Source organism: Galleria mellonella, unplaced genomic scaffold, assembly GCF_026898425.1.
Source record: "Galleria mellonella isolate WM207_F2 unplaced genomic scaffold, CSIRO_AGI_GalMel_v1 utg64, whole genome shotgun sequence".
Classification (NCBI taxonomy): domain Eukaryota; kingdom Metazoa; phylum Arthropoda; class Insecta; order Lepidoptera; family Pyralidae; genus Galleria; species Galleria mellonella.
Window position 1 is genome coordinate 5,906,114 of NW_026442133.1, and position 15,782 is coordinate 5,921,895.

The 15,782-nt window shown below is 30.0% G+C and overlaps 3 protein-coding genes across 7 annotated transcripts; 1 reads left to right on the top strand and 2 right to left on the bottom strand.

The window, feature by feature from the left end:
- Positions 1-1,190: 1,190 nt before the first annotated feature.
- Positions 1,191-12,120, bottom strand: LOC113512292 (broad-complex core protein isoforms 1/2/3/4/5-like). Of its 4 annotated transcripts, none has more exons than XM_052900046.1 (8): positions 11,995-12,120; positions 5,293-5,391; positions 4,899-5,039; positions 4,134-4,274; positions 3,989-4,053; positions 3,572-3,903; positions 2,406-2,589; positions 1,191-1,372 (listed from the first exon to the last, which is right to left on the bottom strand). In XM_052900046.1, the coding sequence occupies exons 2-8, from the start codon at positions 5,371-5,373 to the stop codon at positions 1,264-1,266; spliced, it is 1,053 nt and encodes a 350-aa protein (XP_052756006.1). In that variant the 5' UTR covers positions 5,374-5,391; positions 11,995-12,120; the 3' UTR covers positions 1,191-1,263. The 4 variants fall into 4 exon arrangements, with proteins under 4 accessions (XP_052756006.1, XP_052756009.1, XP_052756005.1 ...); XM_052900049.1 differs by lacking the exon at positions 11,995-12,120 and adding an exon at positions 5,619-5,851 and having other exon boundaries at positions 3,779-3,903; XM_052900045.1 differs by lacking the exon at positions 11,995-12,120 and adding an exon at positions 5,619-5,848.
- LOC113512291 (L-2-hydroxyglutarate dehydrogenase, mitochondrial) lies at positions 5,936-12,130 on the top strand. Its single transcript, XM_026896076.3, has 4 exons — positions 5,936-6,206; positions 8,030-8,902; positions 9,618-9,838; positions 10,306-12,130. The coding sequence occupies exons 1-4, from the start codon at positions 6,145-6,147 to the stop codon at positions 10,464-10,466; spliced, it is 1,317 nt and encodes a 438-aa protein (XP_026751877.2). The 5' UTR covers positions 5,936-6,144; the 3' UTR covers positions 10,467-12,130.
- Positions 11,985-15,751, bottom strand: LOC113512293 (post-GPI attachment to proteins factor 2). Of its 2 annotated transcripts, none has more exons than XM_052900050.1 (3): positions 15,190-15,751; positions 14,016-14,234; positions 11,985-12,052 (listed from the first exon to the last, which is right to left on the bottom strand). In XM_052900050.1, the coding sequence occupies exons 1-3, from the start codon at positions 15,602-15,604 to the stop codon at positions 12,003-12,005; spliced, it is 684 nt and encodes a 227-aa protein (XP_052756010.1). In that variant the 5' UTR covers positions 15,605-15,751; the 3' UTR covers positions 11,985-12,002. The 2 variants fall into 2 exon arrangements, with proteins under 2 accessions (XP_052756010.1, XP_026751882.1); XM_026896081.3 differs by lacking the exon at positions 11,985-12,052 and adding an exon at positions 12,867-13,170 and having other exon boundaries at positions 15,190-15,750.
- Positions 15,752-15,782: the final 31 nt, after the last annotated feature.

Below are 15,782 nucleotides of genomic sequence, written 5' to 3' on the forward strand. Positions count from 1 at the left end.
GATTGATTTAATTTAAGACTGCTACCATTGAATATTAATAGGTACTATTCTTAATCTAAGGTGTCTCCCCATTTCTAGTTTCCCTACAAACTACAAATGGGGAGTAACCAACCAACTAAAATCTATGGTGTCAGGGCAGGTACGAGCAATATAATGCTCTAGGGGGAAAGGGATTGTTGGCAATGGAGTTTGACAGTCCCAACCTCCACGCGGTTCCCCCTGGAAACCATCGTGAACAATTCTTGTTGAATTCGTCACGATGGGCCAACTGACCTGCTTCATCCTCACCTATCATCCTTCACTGGTGCCCCGCCAGCGTATCACCCATAAAAAAAAAAAAAAAAAAAAATATATATATATATATATATATATATATATATATATATATATATATATATATATATATATATATATATATATATATATATATATATATATATATATATATATATATATATATATATATATATATATATATATGTCTAATAAAATGTAAAAAAGAACCGCAGGTAAAGGACGCTATTTAAATAAATCAATAAAGTAAATAAAGTTACTTAATGATCATTTTTAAGCTAGCAGAGATATACACTACAGTATATTGAGCATTCGAAGGTCTTCTTCAGCATGAGTACAGCAATTATCTCGCATCGTCTTGTATCACACTGTGGGCCGCAGCTCGATGAGTCTGTGAAGACCACCGTGAACTACAACGACATCAAGTTCAGATTTGTGAAGATTGTAACGCCTGCTTAATTTTTTCTTAATTAATATATAACATTGTAAAGCATTTAATTTTCAACTGACCTCTCCGCCCTTCCACCCCTGGGTACGGCCGTTTGGAAGGTTATAATTTACATTTTAACTTAAAACCAATATTATGATAATTCACAAAGGTGAAGCAGCGGGATACTAATAGAGGGGGGGGGGGGGGGAAGAATTGTCAGTAATTGGGACGTTATCCTCATTGCTAGCAATATACCATGGTCAGGTCGACCTCCACGCAATTCTCCCTGGAAAACATCGTGATTAATTATTGTCAAATTCGTCGCGATGGGCTTAACTGACCTGACTTCATTTTCACCTATCATCCTTCACTGGTGCCCCGCCAGAATATAGCGATAGCGCAGGTGAGGTTACCATTCCATTATCATCCATTAAAAAAAAAAAGGTAGTTAAGTTAAAATACTATATGACTATTATTACGATGTTTTAATTGTTAAATACAGTAAATATACAAATTAGTTGTAGTCACTGTATTTTAGTTCAAACAGAGTCTTGTTCTGTAGCTTTAGTTATTGATGTAAATATTAAGTTTTGGTTTGCTTTCTTCAGTATTTTATTTCTATGGGACGGATGACGATGTAAGCATTCCCTGCAACAATAATTAGGTATATATCATATAAAACTGTAAAACAAGGACAGTATTAATGGTTTCATAATGATAACTGACAGAGTACATAATAACAGGTATATTGAGAGCAAAGTCTCAATTTTATGCTTTTTATTTAACTTTTTGACAGCCGGCTTAACACAAATGTATTTTTTTTTTAAAGACACTTGTATTTAGAAAATGACGGATAATCGCGACGTTGCCACACTTCGATAACTTTAAGTTATGAATGCTCTTAATGTATCATGATATAAAGATTAATTATAATTACCCAAATCATAGTGCACTAATCAAATATACCGTAAGGTCCCGGTATAGAAATGGCTACCCCTATCTATCCCATGGGTGTCGTAAGAGGCGACTAAGGGAATTTAATGGTCAAGAGATGGACAGCATCGTCTCTCTTAAAACATCATCAAAGCCTAACTGTGCCTGGCGAGCGTGGCATCTACCAATAGTAGCTACCCTTAGCAAGCAGATTGGCAACCGCATAAGGGGTACCGACGCCGCCTCTTCCGTAAGGGAGGTTTTAACGGCAAAATCCCCCTTTTGGGGTGTCGTATGTTTAGCAGTGAATAGTTAACAGCTGATATAATAATAATAAAAAAAAATCAAACACTAACTAGTACTGCAAAGAGTGCTTGCATTTACATTACACTAACTAGCATAGTAGCGGCTGGTGCGACGTTTTCGAAGAATTGATTGGTTTTCCTAATTAACACAATTTGCGTGTTTACCGCTAAGAAATCCACATTTGCTGTGGCTCCACAATTTCAGAACACGCGCGACATCCCTGGCGTTACACACGTCAAAGGCTACGGTAACCTCTTTTACCATCAGACTGACGGTATGCTTATTTGCCACCATAGTAGTGTAAAAAAATATAATATTGAGGATACGTATATGTCTTGAAAAACTATTTTTTTTAGTTAGAATTACTAGTTTTTTTTTTGTTGAGCCAAAGTTGATCAACTTGATTCAGTGTGATTACTTAAATTATTCAAATCTTTTTTACCTGTTCACTATGACTTCGTCATCAGTATCTATAAACGCGGGACATTGTATAGTACGATAGTCTATACATCTCCAGCGACGTTTTCGTCCTTTATTAGCGATGTGATGATTATAATAAATGTAGCCATTCAATATTAATTGTAATGAACCTCTATTCGAAGTGGAGTAACGCGGCAATTGGGTGTCTGTAACAAAAATAATGATACACGTTATTAATCTTTAGGTGCACGCGAATTCGATCGTGTGACCGATATATATTGATTGATTGGCATAAAAAGTACTAGATTATGTTGTTCTCCATCCCAAATAGGTAGTACCTACTCCAAATTTTGTGACAATTAGTTAAGCCCTTATAACCGTTAAAGGTCACAAACCAAGAGTTAACTCTTGGTTTATAAGACACTCATTTTTATATTTAAAATATTAGCTGCTGATCTGTCAAACGTTGTTTTGTTCCCTACTGTCACCCGCTGTGCTAATTTTTTTCTAATTGTGTTAAAGACCATGCTATTTCACAAGTTAGAACAAACAATACATTGCAAATAGATCAATTATACCAAGTTTTAATACATGTATATATATATATAAATGTAATATTTTATATAATGCAATCAGTATTTTCGTGACTGTGAGCAGATGAAATGGCATATGTCATGTGGAGTTGATTTTCCTTTAAGAATCCATCTCCATATAATTATTTCATTGCTCAGATTGTTAGTCTGGTATAATGCGTTTCTTCAAGCATGTCATATAGTCCTGATATGCTAACTTTTTAATGGATGATAATGGAATGGTAATCCAGCCAGTGCTATCGGTAGACTTTGATGGGGTAGCAATGAAAGATGATGATGTTAAAGCTCAGTTGGCTTTGTTTTTAGCAAAGAATATTCCCATGGGTTATATAAAATTTCAGTCTTACCACAAAAATAATTCACAACATTATCTACTTAAACAGTATTTAACAATGCTATGTCTAAGTGATCAAATATTGACAAATTTATTATGTTAAGTACTTTTCATTTTTAAGATTTTCTTAGACATATAAATAAACAGATGTTGGATAACCATTTGTAGTAAGAAGTCTAAAAATATAAGAAATATATAAGACCTATCACAATATTTTTTTTGCAGTAAGACTGTCCATATGTAAGAAAACAGTAATCATACCATCAATGCTCATCTTTTGTTCTGATTCTCTTATATCAATACTGTTATTTGATTTAATATCACTTTGTAGCTCATCCAATACATTAAAACTTTCAGGTAAATCCAAATCATTATTGATTTGATTATTATTTTGAATAATATTATGCAAAACACTAGCATTGATTATAGATTTTTCAGCATGATTTACAGTGTTAGAATAATTATCACATTTGTCAGAAGTTACTTCTTTCATGCTTTCATCAATGTTATCCAGTAACTGGTCGTTTCCAAAATGTTGTACATCTAAATCATTTACATCATTGATTGTGATGTGAGCTACATAATTATTATGTCTGTAACAAGGACATAAAATATTTATTTATTACATATATTTAAATTTTTTTTATATTTATGTCAGTACTTCAGTCATATAATTACTCATTTATGGGTTCTTCTGATTTTGTAAGATGTAATTGATTATTATTTGATGATGTGATTACATTCTGTAAAAAGAAATACAATAAATGTTTATAAAAAAGAACCACTATTAGTGTCTCACAAATAAATATTATACTTGTTATACCTTTGGACCTATATTTTCCACCCCGGCTAGATGTAAGCATTTACATGCTTCTATAAATGCATTCATATCATCAGTTGGCACTTGCACTTCTCCAGTATAGATATATTCTAAAATATAACTTAATACTTTTTGGCTGATGTGCTGTAAAAATGTTTTACTGATTTAATTATTATTAAAATGAGAATAATGTTCTAGATTCGTTACTAATCATCATTCATATTATATCATTATTAGATCAAACTCATTGTACATTTTATACTCCCCCAACTGTCATACTAACTCCAAAAGTTTATTTATCTAGGCATTTTTATTCTCCAAATATAGATTTTTTTTTAATATCTGACAGATTAAAAAAAATCTATTATCAGAATATTGAAAGTATCCAAATACTTTTGCAAGTTGAAATGACGCTAGGCCAGGCGCAGACTTCAAGTCTTACGTGGCAGTAGCATATAACAACTTTAAACACCTTAAGTAAGTAGATATATTTAAAGGAGTATAGATGTTTATAAAAGGGATCTGGGTAGGATGTGCCAATACAAAAACATTGTCTTGTATCCACTCCATAATAAGAAGTGGGATTTTCAGTTAGATACATGTCTGAGAATAATTATCAATATTGAATAAATATCATTATTGCACCATTTTTAAGGTGGTCCCATTCTGGAAAATAAACTTAAATATGCCAATATAAATTGATGAATGTAAGTTATACTATAATAATCAAACGTTATTTAATGGTAACCAAAGCAAACAAGTACTTACACTTAAAAATATAACTGGATGCTGGCATACAGTAGACTGCAAAATTTCTTTCAAGTAAGGACTAGCAAGAGCAACCACATTCTTATGTACTTTCACAAAATGACCTTCTGCAGCTAAAGTCATATCCACAAATTCTTCTTTCTGGAAGTAATTTAAAATTACATAGAAGTTCAACATTTTAATTTCATTAGATATATATATATATATATATATATATATATATATATATATATATATATATATATATATATATATATATATATATATATATATATATATATATATATTAATATATATTGTAAAGCTACATTATTACACTCCTGGGTTATGGGTGGACCTGTTTCCAGTAAAATGTTATTAAAGGGATCTATGCAATTAGATAAAACATATTTACCTGCTGTAACCTAGAAAAGCCTAAAATCATGTTATTTTTATAGGAATCCCAACTTATACAAAACTGGGTAGACGGCGACATTTTTCTTTTTAGTTATTTCTGTTGAATTGAAAAATTATTATTCAAAAGACAGATTATCAATAAAAGTAAAAAAACATAATATTTAAATTATATGCTTGTATTATAATTAAGTACCTAAAGTCACAGAATACATAATGCATTGCATTGCATGTTCCGATGAACTATTTTTAGCAAAAATACAACAAAAGATAACATTCTTATATATGTATTAATTACTTTATACAATAATATAGTAACAGTATTACCTTAAGATATCAATTTCTTAATATTATTGATAGTAAAGACAAGTTTTTACTACTTCCCGTAATATCTGTCAATTTCTAGAATAGATCTCGTAATAGAGTCAATATTAATTATATTTGATGAAATTTAAAACATCAAGATAAAAAGAATGGTGTACAAAACAGTAATTTCGTTTAGAAATTTTAGTGTGTAAATAAAGGGTCTGTACTAATCGCATAGACTGAGAATAGTTGACGTCACACTGCAAAGATAATTCAATGACATTGACATAATTTCCCTATTCTGTGACCTTTGATTCTGTCACACTGTCACCAACATCACAGAGTACCTTGTTCTTAGAGAGTACCTAACCACAATTTTAGAATAATAATTAGTATTATCATTCATAATAAATTAGTTTCAAGTTCGGTTCTCTCGTTTTTACATTTCTTGTTCATTTGTTATAATAATTAAACCAAATGATATCAGTTTAGCTTAGTTACATTTTCTTTTTATTCTTAAAGTGAAAAAAAAAAAAAAAAACAAAAAATGTTATTAAGTAAATATCGCCAGATAACGTATTGTTCATCTATTTTTAACAGTTTTCGAAGGTAAGTTTTATAAAATTTTGCGTAATTATTAAAATAATTTTATGAATTGTAATTATAATTTTCTTCAATCTTGTGTTGATAACATTATATGGTAAGTCGGTATCCTTAGGGGCGCATATATATAATTTCACTCACCAACATGTTCTTATAGATATTTAGAATATAAAATAAATATTAGTTGACATAACATTGTTTTATCCTCTACCAAGAACATTTAACCCTTAATCAGGCATAGGACGATTTATCGACCACCTAGGTAATTGGAGTTTTATAGTGATCTTTGTCTTTTTTTTAATTCATATAACCTTTATTTGATTACCAATATTTGTATCTTTCGTAAGAAGCTATACTATTTTACTAAACAATTCATTTTGGGAAAAATCAGTATTCAAAGAAAGTGGTTATTATATACCCTATACCCGTTAGGCGGTAGTATAATATGGACACTTTTTTTAATCATACAAGAGATGATTTTGAAATAAAAATATAATTGTAAATTGTTAGGTTTTTTAGAACAAAAATAATAATCTAGGTTTTTTTTAAATAACATTCTACGTTGTTTTAACTAAAATAACAATCTTCCAGTAGTATAAAATTTTTTTTATCATTGATTAACAAATAGGGATAATGGAAACAAATTATAAAACGACAGAGAGCACTTTTTTTGTCTTAATTTTAATATTTTTTAAGAAATAGATCTTAGATATACATTGTACAGGTAAAAATTAAGAACACACCATATTTAAAAATATGTTTTAATGCCAGTGCACACAGGGCCTGATTAAGGGTTAATCTGTTTTTTCTTGTTGGAATATAGCGATAATAAAACTGTGTTTATGGTTCTAGCCCTTTGTGGCGTATCCAGTGTCTACCGATAGCACAGGCGTGTCACCATTCATTTCACCGAGGTTAGCCCCTTATCAATCAAGTGTGTTGTTTCATATGCACTGATAGACTGAAAATGCAATCACAAAAACAAGACCAGGAAATAGTATTTTTTTTATTTAAAGGATGATAATGAAATGTTAAGCCTACCTGTGCTAACAGTATACACTGATGGGGCACCAGTGAGTGATGATAGGTGAGAAAGAAAAGGTAGGTCAGGTCAGTTGGATGAATAACTGGAATGTTTTCATTCTCATCTATCACCTCTTCACTGGTTCTCCCTTGAAACTGTCATGGATAATTCCTGATGAATTCATCATGATGGGCTAACTGGCCTGTTTTCATTCTCATCTATCACTCTTCACTGGTGCTCTGCCAGCATATTCTGTTAGCGCAGGCAGGGTTACCATACCATTTTCACCCATCAAAAAAAAGATACACATGGAATTTAGCACTATGGCTTCCAGGGCAAACCATATGGAGGTTGACCTGACAGGGTATATTGCTGGCAATGGGACTGGTTGTCCGCATTACTAACAATCCCTTCCTCCCCACCAAAAAATAGTTACACTAGTTTATATAATGTAAATTATGCATATAACTCAAACTACCATTTTTACTTATCTGTATTTACGTTTTATTCAGATTAAAAAAGTAGATGTTCTGTAATATGTCAAGTGGTATTTATGTATTACCTATTCTAATTTTATCACATTGGTAGCTGTACAACATTGTTCTCATTTCTTATTGAGGTGGTACCTGTAGAAATATGTATTATTTTTAATAGCATGCATAATACATGTCAGAACAGCATCTAAAATATCATGTATATTGTAATAAATTATGAGTTTCTTATTTATTATTTTATATCATAAACATATTATTATTTTAAAAATATTGATAAATCGTGTTAATACATTGCTTAATTTTTTTTACAGATATAGTACATTAAAAAAGGATCAATATGATATTGTCGTAATTGGTGGAGGAGTAGTTGGATCAGCTTCTGCCAGAGAATTATTACAAAGATATCCACAGTTACGGATAGCAATTGTGGAAAAGGAAAAAAAATATGCTTCCCACCAAAGTGGTAATAACAGTGGAGTAATTCATGCAGGTATATATTATAAACCTGGTTCATTAAAAGCAAAATTATGTGTAAGAGGTCTTCAACTCACATATAAATATTTGGATGAAAAAGGCATAAGGTATTCAAAATGTGGTAAATTAATTGTTGCTACCCAAAGGGCTGAGGTGCCAAGATTACTAGATTTATATGAACGTGGGCTTAAAAATGGTGTTAAAGATATACAATTATTAGACAATAAAGAAATGCACGAAATTGAGCCTAACTGCAAAGGAATACAGGCTGTTTGGTCTCCTCACACTGGTATAGTAAGTTGGGAAGAAGTTACAAATTCATATATAAAGGACTTTGTTAAGAGTGGTGGTAAAAGTTATTTGAATTTTGAAGTTACTAAATTTGTAGAAGCAGAAGATGCAGATTATCCTGTTATGATAATTGACAACAAAGGTTCAGCTATCCAAGCCAAATATGTCCTCACTTGTTGTGGGTTGCATTCAGATACCATAGCCGTTTTAACCGGTTGCCCAGAAGAACCAAAGATTATTCCATTTAGAGGTGAATATTTATATGTAGTTCCACACAAAAGTAATATTGCAAAAGCCAATATTTATCCAGTACCTGATCCAAGATTTCCATTTTTGGGAGTTCATTTAACTCCAAGGATTGATGGGCGTATTATAGTGGGACCAAATGCCATTTTAGCTTTTTCTAAGGAAGGATACAGGTAAGATTAAATTATATAATTGGTAATTTATGGAAGGGTACCCATTTTGTATCACATTAAAGCCTATTAAAGATACCACTGCTATTTTGTCTGTTAGTAAATTAAATAAGTAGTTTGTCGACAAATTGCGAGATAAGGCGTCGAATTCGTTTCATCATATCAGTCGTTAACTATCCACTGCTGAACATTACCCATAAAGGGAGGTTTTACTAGTAATTGCCGCGCTTGGCAGGCGGGCTGGCAACCGCAGTTAATCTTTGGTGATGTTTTAAGAGGGATGCTGTTGCCCATCCCTCGACAATTCCCTTAGTCACCTCTTATGGAAAAGGAAGGGTAGTTCATTCTATACCCGGACCACACGGCAATTCGTTTAATATTAAGTAAGAAAATATATTTCAAAGAAATGAAGGCAATCTAGACAAGAGGAACAGATGAATATTTACTAATAAAATAATTTAACGGTTTCATATTTATATATAAATTTACTGAAATAGGTATATTGTATTTAATAAATCAAATAGGCGACATCATGTCTATTTAATTAGTCATTAGATAGTTTCACAATAATACACATTTTATCTACGAGTTGTAAAAAAACTGGTCTGTTTGTATTTGATAAATATTATTTACTTATTACATAATATGTTAATATGTAGACAGATAATTAAAGTTTTATCTCTGCCTCCGTGATTTATTATTATCTAAATGTTTTCAGATGGGGCGATATCAATTTAAGAGAATTGAAAGAAATATGTTCATTCTCTGGATTTCGTAAAATGGCTATGAAATATGCTAGTTTTGGAATAAAAGAGATGGCAAGATCAGCTATAATGCCATTACAAGTAATGCAGATACAACGATATATACAAAATTTAACTAGTGCAGATGTTGAGAAAGGTCCAGCTGGTGTACGAGCTCAAGCTATGGCAAAAGATGGTATTTTATTGTCCTTGTTCTTTCTTAAAACTTTTTTGACACAATTATGTTTTATTTGCTTGTAGAAGGAAATTTATTATCTTTGGATGTTATTTGAACAGATCATTGCAATTTTGGCGCAACGTAATTTTTTACTCTTGAATAGTAATGATAAGTGTTACATAATCACACCAATTGTTCCAGAGTAAATATAAAAAGAAAAAATAAAATAAAATTATAATTGATTCTTATAAAGAAAATTCCATTTTCTAAATTAACTTGACTGGAAATCATATTTAATTAAAAAAAAAAGCTTATTTTTAAACAAATCAGTGTGCCTACTACTGCGCTATGGATGTTTTTATCAATAACATTGATAGTATTATTAAATAAAGAAGATAATGGCTCATGATTATTTAATTTCGCCTTTGTGCTCGGTAAGATAAATGATTACTTATACCTAAATGGTACTTTATTATGTGTTTCAGGCACGTTGATTGAGGATTTCGTATTTGATTCGAAACCAGGAACTGGAGCTATTGGGAGCAGGGTTTTACACTGTCGTAATGCACCATCACCAGGCGCTACATCATCTTTAGCTATTGCGGAAATGATAGCAGATAAAATGAAAGAGGAATTCAAATTGTAATAATTTCACTTCATTCAGTCATAGTTTTCGCTCGAATTTTCATAACACGATTACTACTCCAATATGAGCGCTATTGTGAAGTGGCGGCACGACTGAAAATTATAACACATTTCGTACTCACTCACCACTTAACCAAGTCCGATGTTACATGAGCATATCATGAGATACTTGTCACGATTACAATATTGTGCTATGTCATTTAATGGTCCTCTCCTTTATATACAATTTGTAAATTGTATAAAGTAAAAAATTGTTTTGTAGATTTAATGTTTTGTTAAAAAAAACTAGGGTATATTCTTTATAGCTAAACTCTACTAATTATTAATTTTTACTGTAAAGCGTTAAGGAGTTCTTATCATTATTACCATGAACAAATAAACTCATACGTGGTTTCAGTTGCTAGCCATAACACAGTACCACTTGTACCGGAACAAGCGGTCTTATGACCTTGCTTGAAAAGAAATGTAATTAAAGGAGTTTCTTAGCCAACAGTGTGGAGGTATTACTAAATGGTGATAGAGGTACATAACTAAAATAAAAAACAGTTTATTAGTAGTTAATTCGATCTCCACCAATTTTTATAGCTAGACTAGGCGTCTTTTGACATACCCCGCAAAATGCGGTATTTATTTTCATTGTTAGCTGTCAATTTATAAAATAATGATGAAAATGACAAATGTATGGACTAGTTGTGATGAAAATTGTTGAGTAATAACTATTATGAGTCATCCTCTGCTTGAATTATAAGCTGACAAATAATTATAATACAGTGATGAATAGTTTATTGATCACTAAACAATGGTGAGAAAAAGATAACCAGTGGGACCATTTCTGATATTTTATTTAATCTAGTCTCTGAAAAGACTATATATAGCTCATGATTCTTAATTGCCATTTAAAAATTTAAATTAAAAAGGCATTTTAAGCATTTTTATTATGTATTATTTTTAAGAAATGTATGTATATTAAATGTTTAGTGGACAAATTCATATGAATAATATGCATTGCTGATTAATATATTATTATTTATATAATATTTGATTGATTTATAATTTTAAAAAGTAAAAAATGCATAATTTTATTTTAGACATTAAAAACAATATATTTTTTATGTTAATCAGAACTGCTTTATTCATAAAAACGTCAAACCTCTCATAAAGTTCTTTTAGCTACTGAACTGTTTTGTCTCTTTCTTTTGTGCTAAATTCTCGGTTTTAATGAAAGTGACAAAACAGTGTAATAATTAAAATAGGTTTATAGGAGTTTTTAATTTTTATGAATAAGGGGAGAAGTTTATAGATAATCTCAATGTGCTATATTATTATGTGTTCTGTAAGGATTGTAAATTGAAGGTGCTATGAAACGGATTGCAAAATTAGTCAGTCTTAAGTACAATATGTACAGACTACTTAGATATACATTAAACGTTTTTGTTATAGTTTGTTTATTGTTATTTTTATAAGTATTTCTAATTATTGTTAATGTTAAGAGTGTAATTATTGTAGAAAATATCTAATATTAAGTATACCTTTAAAATCAGTTGAACAGTTTCGGAGTTAGGTGAATGAATATCGTAACACAATACACTGTAAAGAAATTGATATATAAACTTTTATATACATTAGTTGTGTAAGTATTGAAGAATACAACTTTATAAGACAACACTCATACAGTTTTTCTTTTATATTATAATTAAGATTCTGTCCCAAAAAAAAAAAAAAAAAAAAAAAAAAAAAAACTTTAGTTGTGGCAAAATTAATTATTTTAATTTGGAAAGTGAACTACTGAACCGGCAATATACCCAACCAGGTTGACCTCCTCGCGGTTCCACCTGGAAACTATCATGATTAATTCCTGATGAATTCATCATGATGGGCTAACTGGCCTGTTTTCATTCTCATCTATCACCCTTTACTGATGCTCCGCCAGCGTATCCCGTTAGCGCAGGCGGGGTGACCACACCATTTTCACCCATCAAAAAAAAAAAACTACTGAACCGATTTTGATACAATTTCTTTGGAACCATTTTGTAAGTATATCCTTTTAAAAATAAGATATTAATACTAAAGATAAAAAAAAATCCAAATTGGTTTACCACTGACGGAGTTAGGAGATAACAGACATTATAAAACTATACAACTGGAATGAGAACCTCTTTCTTTTAGTTAGTTGAAAACTAGCAACTCGGGGCGGGTCTTCACATGGGTAGTATATGTAATGTAAGCATATAGTGCATATATGCTTACATTTTTTGCATTAGCTTTTTGTGTCAAGTATGAATTAGATGGGTATAATAAGCTACTGTTAAAAAATTGTAATATGCCATATTTTGAGAAATTTTAAACAACTTCTGAACAATAATATTGTCATGTATAAAAATAAAAGAAAATTATAATTTGTTCTTTTATTACTTTGATCTCTTTTTTAACTTCAACATAATACTTACATTAAATGATGAGGTACATTAATATATATCATAAAATTTGATTTACATATGATTTACATCTATATTAGTAAAATATAGATATATTCCAATATCAAATTTTTGTTGAAATACTTTTCTAAGTATCAACTAGTTATTCAGTAATAATACCTCTACTAGATAAATATACAAACTGTACTTGTAAATCATATACTGTTGTTAAATGAAATGCAATATTGCTAATAACAACAATGTATTCAGAAAATCCAAACATAGAGTAAACTGAAATAAAGAAATTACAATATTAGATTCAATTATGATATATTTAGTTTCAATGAAAATATTATGTGATTTTCTATTGTAAACTGACTATAAAAAATTATGTTTTGTGGAAGTACCTTTAAGTATAATAATTATATCTACTAGCTTTTACCTCCAATTATATTATGTGGTTATCGAAAAGTTGACAGACCATACAAATATTTATATTAATCGAACATAAGTATCTACAAATATATTTAATTATTAGGGTTTTGACACTTTGAAATTGGGAAATTAGCATAAAAGAAAAATATAAGACTTCAAAATAAATTTATGAATCCCTTGATTTTTTTGTGAATAAAAGTTAATGATAATATAAATAACTATGATGAATAATTAATTTGGTTTTAAGATATAACTAATTTAATATCCTTTCTAATATTATAAATGTGAAAGTGTTTGTTTGTTTGTTACCTCTTAAATACTAAATAGATCAATCAATCATTATAAAATTTGGTATATTGGTACTACATGGGATAAAGGTCATAGGCTACTTTTTATTCTTGTCAGTGAATATATCTTAGTCACAAAGTGATGGGTAAAAACCAGTTATATATAATCCTGAAATATCTTACAATGATAGTTTATAATTATCTAATATTTTAGTTTGCTATAAGAGATTTTTCCAATTATCATTAAAAAGATATGATTCATAAAATGTTTCATTGGTTCAATTTTAATAGGTAATGCAAACATAAGGTTACTTAATGAACTTGATATTTTTTTTTTGTTATTTTAAACAGATATTGTATGTATGACATCTATGTAATGTCACATTATATTAATAAAATGTAGACAAAACTTACCATATGCTTCACACAGTCGGTTATGCCTCAGAAAGAAGTAAGCAGCAAGAGTAAATGAACTTATATTTACAAAGAAGGCTCTCCATTTTAATTTGACTGATTGCATTTCTAAACTTGTAATATTAGGCCTCCTTCTATACCTTGTAAGGATTATACATATCAATAACATATAAAATATTGATGTACCAATAAATGTTTTGAATGATACTTCATGATATGCTGAAAAAACAAATAATGCAATGCCATAAATGTGATTGTTACTGTCTTGAAAAATGTACAAATAGAATTAAAAGAGATTAACATATGATAATAATGAAAATTGTAAGCTACTAAGAGCTGTGTGTTATGTGACTATCAAAACACACTGGCAGGGCACCAGAAAAGGATGATAGATGAAGATGAAACAAGGCAGTTGGCACATTGTGACAAATTTAACAATTGTTAATCATAATAATTTCCAGAGGGAACCGAGTGAAGATTGACCTGATAGGATGTTGTTAGCAATGGATCAGTTACACTCCATACATAGCAATTCTTTTCCCCAGGTCATGACATAGCCTTTTGAAGCCAATGGTCAGAATTTTATAATTATATAAAATGGCCAATATTTTTTTTATAGTTTGTATTAATAAAACTTATAAAAATATAAACAAACTCATACTTAACTGGGTCATAACACAGTGTCAATATTCAATATAAAGTGTACAAATAAAAAATTGGTTAATAGATTTAATGTTTCAATTTGTTACTAATTTTATTTAGAAAGTATTCTTGTGATAATTTCAATAAAACCAGGTTCGACTTTCAATAAGTTCTATCATAAACTGACTAGAAATAAAATTGGAAAAAGTATTTGTGTGACCTGTGTTTTTTTAAATGAGTGATAATGGAATGGCATCCATGCCTTTGCTAATGGTATACAATGGTGGGGCACCAGTGAGAGATGATTAATGAGGATAAAAGGCAGGTCAATTAGCCTACTGTGATGAATTCACCTGAAATTAAACATACTGGTTTCTGGTACACAAACTATGAAGAGGTTGACCTGACAAGGTGTATTGCTAGCAATGGGTAAACTAGACCGCCGTTACTAACTTTTCCTTTCCCATATGACTTGTTAGATTGTATATTCTCAACCCAGAATTAAAGAATTATGAAAAACTGAAATACTTACGATAGTTAGCAGATGATGTCCAATGTGTCAGTCCTAATAATGCAAAATTCTCTATTACATTTAATAATATGGCTAACTTTACTACAAAAATGCAATTTTCCCTAACAACACTTTTATAATAGTTCCATCGTAAATATATTATAAAAAACCTTATTGGTGCATGAATGTATATTGCAGTTTTCCAAATTATATTTTGCGGTTCATAGTTTCCAATGGATGCTGATATTGACGGGAATATATTTGGGACTTTACAATGTGTATTATTTGCTTTTTCAAAATCTTTGTACATAGTCATCAGTACACAAGTTACAAAAGCAACTAATGGCAGTGATACTGTAAAGAATCCCAGTTTGGAAACTCGAATTCGTATAAAATAACGTTTTTTTCCTGAAACATTATGCAGGGGAAGATACATTAAATTCGTACACTATTTACGGCAGTCGAAAGTTTTTCTGTACAATCAGGAAGATTTTGAATTCATAAAGATTTTTCGAATGGAAACTTAATGAATAATTAGTAAATAGGAAATGATTAAAGAACATTTTCTTGTTTAATGTTTTTTAATATGTCAATGTCATTTTCAAGGTATACAT

Excerpts from the sequence above, each read along its gene's own strand:
- LOC113512292 (XM_052900046.1), bottom strand. The coding sequence starts at position 5,373 with ATGTCGCCGTCTACCCAGTTTTGTATAAGTTGGGATTCCTATAAAAAT. Across the intron at positions 4,275-4,898 it reads ATCCAGTTATATTTTTAAGT|CACATCAGCCAAAAAGTATT; the intron begins GTAAGTACTTGT and ends ACATTTTTACAG. Across the intron at positions 2,590-3,571 it reads ACAAAAGATGAGCATTGATG|ACACCCAATTGCCGCGTTAC; the intron begins GTATGATTACTG and ends TTTTTGTTACAG.
- LOC113512291 (XM_026896076.3), top strand. The coding sequence starts at position 6,145 with ATGTTATTAAGTAAATATCGCCAGATAACGTATTGTTCATCTATTTTT. Across the intron at positions 6,207-8,029 it reads ATTTTTAACAGTTTTCGAAG|ATATAGTACATTAAAAAAGG; the intron begins GTAAGTTTTATA and ends TTTTTTTTACAG. Across the intron at positions 8,903-9,617 it reads TTTTCTAAGGAAGGATACAG|ATGGGGCGATATCAATTTAA; the intron begins GTAAGATTAAAT and ends AAATGTTTTCAG.
- LOC113512293 (XM_026896081.3), bottom strand. The coding sequence starts at position 15,604 with ATGTATCTTCCCCTGCATAATGTTTCAGGAAAAAAACGTTATTTTATA. Across the intron at positions 14,235-15,189 it reads GACATCATCTGCTAACTATC|CATATCATGAAGTATCATTC; the intron begins GTAAGTATTTCA and ends TTGTTTTTTCAG. Across the intron at positions 13,171-14,015 it reads CCGACTGTGTGAAGCATATG|TTTACTCTATGTTTGGATTT; the intron begins GTAAGTTTTGTC and ends TCTTTATTTCAG.